Source organism: Pristiophorus japonicus, chromosome 31, assembly GCF_044704955.1.
Source record: "Pristiophorus japonicus isolate sPriJap1 chromosome 31, sPriJap1.hap1, whole genome shotgun sequence".
Lineage (NCBI taxonomy): Eukaryota > Metazoa > Chordata > Chondrichthyes > Pristiophoridae > Pristiophorus > Pristiophorus japonicus.
The window spans coordinates 10528440-10534526 of NC_092007.1; the positions used below are offsets into that span (position 1 = coordinate 10528440).

At 48.5% G+C, this 6087-nt stretch overlaps 1 protein-coding gene across 1 annotated transcript; it reads right to left on the reverse strand.

Annotated features, from left to right (window-relative positions):
- Nucleotides 1-906: 906 nt before the first annotated feature.
- Nucleotides 907-1899, reverse strand: LOC139240335 (chemerin-like receptor 1). The gene has a single exon (XM_070868807.1). It carries the CDS (start codon nucleotides 1897-1899, stop codon nucleotides 907-909), a length of 993 nt encoding a protein of 330 aa, XP_070724908.1.
- Nucleotides 1900-6087: the final 4188 nt, after the last annotated feature.

Below are 6087 nucleotides of genomic sequence, written 5' to 3' on the forward strand. Positions count from 1 at the left end.
TTCCAGCAAGAGCCATCTTTTGTAATGCGTGTGTTAGTGATGTCATAAAGAACATATCGCAGTTTTAGCCTGTAAGATTTATATCTTTTCTTTCCACTTTACAGAGATTGGACGTGTGAGACAAAAACAACACACATACAAGATGTTTCTTTTCTCACCCCTATCCAGGGGTTATTTTTACTTAGAATAATTAAAAGAAATACAAGCAGTCACGATAGCATCAAATGCACAATAATTTCTAATTATTAACCTGCACCGACCAATCCCATTAAATACTTAACAGTTAAAAATTGCTTATATCCTAAGTGATTACGAAGCAAAGACTCTCACACATGAGTTAACTCCAGCCTTCATCAGTGATTGATAATTAACCACCTGATTCTCTCGGTAATTGACCAGGTCACCACTCACATTAACTGCAGTGCTGATCTCACTTATTACAGCAATCCTTTAATAGTTTTCTGGATGTATGAGTACCGTGTATGTAATTGTCTAGGTCTAAAACAAAGGGATAGTCTTTCACCATGAATCGGTCTTTCATTCTCTTCTCTTCACAGTTCCAAGACAATGCCTGTGACAACTGTCTCTTTGCAGCTTTGAGATGTTAAAACATACGAGAAAGTCTTTCGAATTTGCAAAGCCTTTTGGGTCACTAAAAATTGGTCAACCCATGTTTTCAGCCATCTTGGAGCAGTTTGCAAGCACAGATATTAGCAGAAAATGAGACAAAAATGCTGTAATCTTACAGAGGCTGCAGTTTAGCAGCACTAAATCTTTGCCTGATACATTAAGTACTTTTTAAATGCAATGAGGGTTTCTGCCTCTGCCACCCTTTCAGACAGTGAGTTTCAAACCCCAACCACCCTCTGGGTGAAGAAACGTCTCCTCAACTTCCCGCTCAACCTCCTACAAATAACTTTGCGTTGATTCCCCCTGGTTATCGACGCATTGAAACGACTTCTTGAGCAAGTCCCTGAAGTCGTGCCACATGAAGATGTAGAGGATGGGGTTGATGCAGCTGTTGAGGAAGGCCAGGCTGTAGCTGAGCGGAGCGCCCACGATCAGAACCGGGGGCTGCGACTCGCTTTGCGGCTGGAGCAGCTGGAGGATAGAAATGATGTGGTAGGGCGCCCAGCACAGGAGGAAGGCCAGGATGATGGCGGCCATGACCCTGAAGCTCTTGCCGTAGCTGGGCACCAAGCGGCCCCACCTCAGCCGTAGCCAGATGATGGTGTAGCTGGTGGCGATGACCAGGAACGGGAGGAGGAACCCGAGGAGGAAGCGCACAAGTGTCAGCACACGATCCCGGACGTATTTAATGTCCTGCGCCTGCTCGCCCTCCAGCATGTAATCAGTGCAGCAACGCGTCCAGTTGTACCGGGATACAAATTTTTGGAAGGCGAACGATGGTGAGCTCCCGATGACGGCCGCCACCCACACCCCCAGGCTCAGCAGGGCGACCGGCCGCGGGCCACGGTGGTTCCGGGACCAGACGGGCAGCACCACCGAGACGCAGCGGTCCAGGCTGATGGCGGCCAGCGTCAAGATGCTAACGAACACACAGAGCACCACCATCCCATAGCTGAGCTTGCAGAGCAGCCAGCCAAAGGGCCAGTGGTTGTCCAGGACGAGTTCAGTGATGAAGAGCGGGAGCAGCAGAGAGACGGTGAAGTCGGCCACGGCGAGGCTCAGCAACCAGACTGTGTTGGCCGTTCTCTTCAGCTTGAAGCCGGTGGCCCAGATGACCAGCCCGTTGCCCAACAAGCCCAGGACACACGTGATGACTTCGATCGCAATAGCACAGGAGTACATCGCTTGCTTCATGCTGGAGTATTCTTCAGTCACTGGGTTTTCACAAGGAACCTTGGAGTCGATCAGCTGAAGATCCTCGGGCTTCATTTTAGATGTCCCACCTGAAGAAATGGAGAGAGAGAGAGAGAGAGAGGGTGTGAATGGGAGAGAAAGGGAACAGTCCATCAATGTTGACCCCAGTATTGCAATCACAGAGATTGGCATGCTATTTAACCCTGAAATGAGCTTCTGAACCCATATCCACAGCATAACTAAAACCGCATATTTCCACCTCCATCACATCGCCCGTATCCGCCCCTGCCTCAGCCCATCTTCTGCTGAAACCCTCGTCCGTGCCTTTCTTACCTCTAGACTTGACTATTTCAGTGCTCTCCTGGCTGGCCTCCACCTTCCATGCTCCGTAACCATCAGCTCATCTAAAACTCTGTTGCCCCAGCATCCTAACTTGCACCGAGTCCTGCTCACCCATCACCCCCTATGCTCGCCGACCTACATTGGCTCCCGGTCCAGCAATGCATCGATTTAAAAATTCTCAAATTTGTTTTCAAATCCCTCCATGGCCCACGCCCCACCACCCTATCTCTGTAACCTCCTCCAAACCCAGAACCCTCTGAAATATCTCCGCTCCTCCAATTCTGGCCTCTTGTGCCTCCCCACCGATTTTCATCGCTACATCATTGGTGGAGCAAGTGATGTTCACGTGTACCACGCGGGCCAAGTGACTACCTCCACCCACAAATGGCAAGTTCAGCACCCCCTCAGTACAGCCCCCCCGACAGTGTGGCAGTCCCTCAGTACCGCCCCTCCGACAGTGCCCGCTCCCTCAGTACTGCCCCTGCGACAGTGCGGCACCAAAGATTCACCACCCTCTGAGTAAAGAAATTCTTCTTCATCTCAGTCCTGAGAGTATGCCCCTAGTTCCAGCCCCTCCAGCCAGGGGGAAACAGCTTCTCAGCATCTACCCTGTCAATAACCCTCAGAATCGTGCTTGTTTCAATGAGATCACCTCTCATTCTTCTAAAGTCTCGCGAGTATAGGTTCATTCTAGTCAATCTCTCCTCACGGGTGAACCCGCTCATCCCAGGCATCAACCTGGTACCCTATCGAACCATATGGCAACCCTTGAAGTAGATGGTGATCTGTAGAACTACCTGTGTCTGCTGGGCTCCTGGTGGAAGTACAAGACGAATAGTGGCCGAGAGACTCTGCTTGTCTGACCTGCTGGTTCGAAGTCAGAGAGTTCTGCCTTCAGATATTTCCTTCCTCTCCTGTACTGACCAAACCGTTTTATTTCTCTGACGACAACCCATGACATGATTAGGGAGCTGATGATGTCAGATCCTGTCTCGGCCTTGTACAAACAGCAACATGGCAGATATTGATCGATCAGATTGGAGGCTGCAGTTTAGCAGCACTGAATCTTTATCTGATACAACTGGTGTGATGTCAACTCTCGCTCCAATCCCACACTGACTCCATCCTTCATAGAATCGTAGAATCCTAGAAATATATTGCACAGAATGTGGCCATTCGGCCCATCGTATCCACACCGGACGACCAAGAGCTATCCAGCCTAATCCCACATTCCAGCTCTTGGTCTGTAGCCCTGTAGGTTACGGCACTTCAAGTGCATATCCAAGTACTTTTTAATGTGCTGAGGGTTTCTGCCTCTACCACCCTTTCAGGCAGTGAGTTCCAGACCCCCACTACCCTCTGAGTGAAAGAAGTTCTCTGCAACTCCCTTCTAATCGTTCTACCAATTACTTTCAATCTATGGCCCTTGGTTGTTGACCTCTCTGCTAATGTAAATAAGTCCTTCCTACCCACTCTATCTCAGCCCCTCATAACTTTATACACCTCAATAAGGTCTCCCCTCAGCCTCCTCTGTTCCTGTTGTGTATGCAATAACTTGTTGGACTAAATACTGTTAACTCCAAAAGATATAACCTTGGTTCTGCTTTATTGAGGCCCAAAGTGAGTATAATACAAAATGGCCTTTTATACTTGGGCTGCACACACATGCGTCTAGTGGCTAGTGATCCCAAAAGTACATACATGACAATATCCCCCTCTGAGATGTTAACACAGTTTAAAAAAAATTGAGATGGTCCGGTGTTTTACGCTTCCAGGTTGACCGTCTCCGTTCAGCTCCAGCTTTGGGTGAGTGTTCAGAGTCTGTTACGACTGGGGGCTGGGCGGCTGACCTGGTGGGAGTGGCAATGGCCATTTCAGGGATTGAAAGTCCAGATTCATTGATGACCACTGAGTCGTCTGATGACTGGGGGTAGGTTGTTTGGTCATCGATTGTCTCTTCCTCTGACTGTTCCTGTTCGTCTGTGTCCCGCAGCTTTGTCTGATCCATATGTTTCCTGCATGTTTGCCCATTTTTGAGCTTGACAATAAATACTCAGTTGCCCTCCTTGGCGATGACAGTACCAGTGATCCACTTGGGACCCTGACCATAATTCAGAACATATACAGGATCATTTACAGAAATATCGCATGACGCAGCTACGCGATCATGTTACCCTTGCTGTCTTTGTCTTCTCTATTCAAAAAGATTATTCAAGTCAGGGTGTACAAGAGATAGCTTGGTCTTGAGACCTCTTTTCATCATTAGTTCAGCAGGAGAGGTAAGCGTGTGCGGTCTTGTCCTGTAACTAAGCAATATGCATGACAGGCGGGTCTGCAATGGGTTACGCATTCCATACTTTGCTTTATGATTTGGATAGCACGCTCTGCTTGACCATTGGATGCCAGTTTGAATGCTGCTGACCTTACATGTTTGGTACCATTGAGTTTCATGAACTCTTGAAACTCCTGACTGGTGAAGCAAGATCTGTTGTCGCTAATAACGATATCAGGCAGACCATGTGTCACGAACATGACACTGAGATTCTCAATAGTGACTGTGGATGTGCTGGATGACATGATTATACACGTTATCCACTTAAAATATGCATCCATCACAACTAACAACATCTTCCCCAGGCAGTGACCTGCAAAGTCTATGTGGATCCTGGACCATGGTCTAGATGGCCATGACCACAGACTCAGTGGCGACTCCGCTGGTGCTTTGCTGAGCTGCATGCAAGTGTTGCACTGGTGCACACATGATTCCAGCTCAGAGTCAATTCCCGGCCACCATCCATGAAACCTGGCAATGGCTTTCATCATTACAATGCCGGGATGTGTGCTATGTAGCTCATGTACAAATTTCTCTCTACCTTTCTTAGGAATGCCCTCTGGCTCATTATCGATTGATTCGCCCCCGTGTTCAGTTCCATCGATACCGGCACCGCATTAAATTTCACGTTGATCATTATCGATTTGCTCTTAGTTAGAAACAAGTACAGTCCATACACTTCTGGTATCTCGGATTGCATATCCAGATCCACGCTAGACAGTTCATCATCCACCAAATGGTGTGTCACAGCTTAGTTGTGGACACTTGCGCTGGAGATGCCCCACTCTCAAACTATATTGTTTAAATCGGCACTGATGGTGCCGGTGATATCCCCCACAACACCAACACGGTGAAATCGGATGCATTCCCATTGGCGGACTTTGGGCAGCCACAGGTTTCGCATACGCAGTCAGGTAGGCCCTGCCATGTGCCGCTCTGCCAAACGCTGAATCAGTCACCTTTACAGCACTTGCTGAGTTTCAATTTTTCATTGATATCTGCTTTAAGCTTTTGTCCATCATCATGCATGATTGAGCGATCGTGATGGCCCTGTTCAAGTCCAACGTTTCCACCGCCAGTAGTTTACGCAGGATCACCTTGTGGTTGATGCCGATCACAAAGAAGTCCCGCAGCATGTCTGCCAACACGGCCCCGAACTTACACAGTCCCGCTAGACGTCTCAGGTCGGCAACGAATTCCGCCACATTCTGGCCCTCCGAGCGAACATGTGTATAGAATCTGTATCTCGAGATGATGATGCCTTCGTCTGACTTACGGTGGTCCTGTACCAGTGTACACAATTCTTCATACGTCTTCTCTATTGGACTCACAGACAGGAGTAGATTCTTTATCAGACCATAAATTTTTGGACCGCAAACCGTGAGGAACACCGCCCGGCGCCGATCTGCGTCATCTTCCATTTTGTTGGCCACGAAGTACTGTCTCAAATGGCCCACAAAGTCTGCCCAATCTTCTCCTTCCACGAATTGCTCCAACAATCCAATTGTGTTCATTTTTGCATGCAAAGGTTCTTGTTGCCTCGTCACCAAATGTTGTGTGTGCAGCCCAATGGCCTCCAACAGTGACGC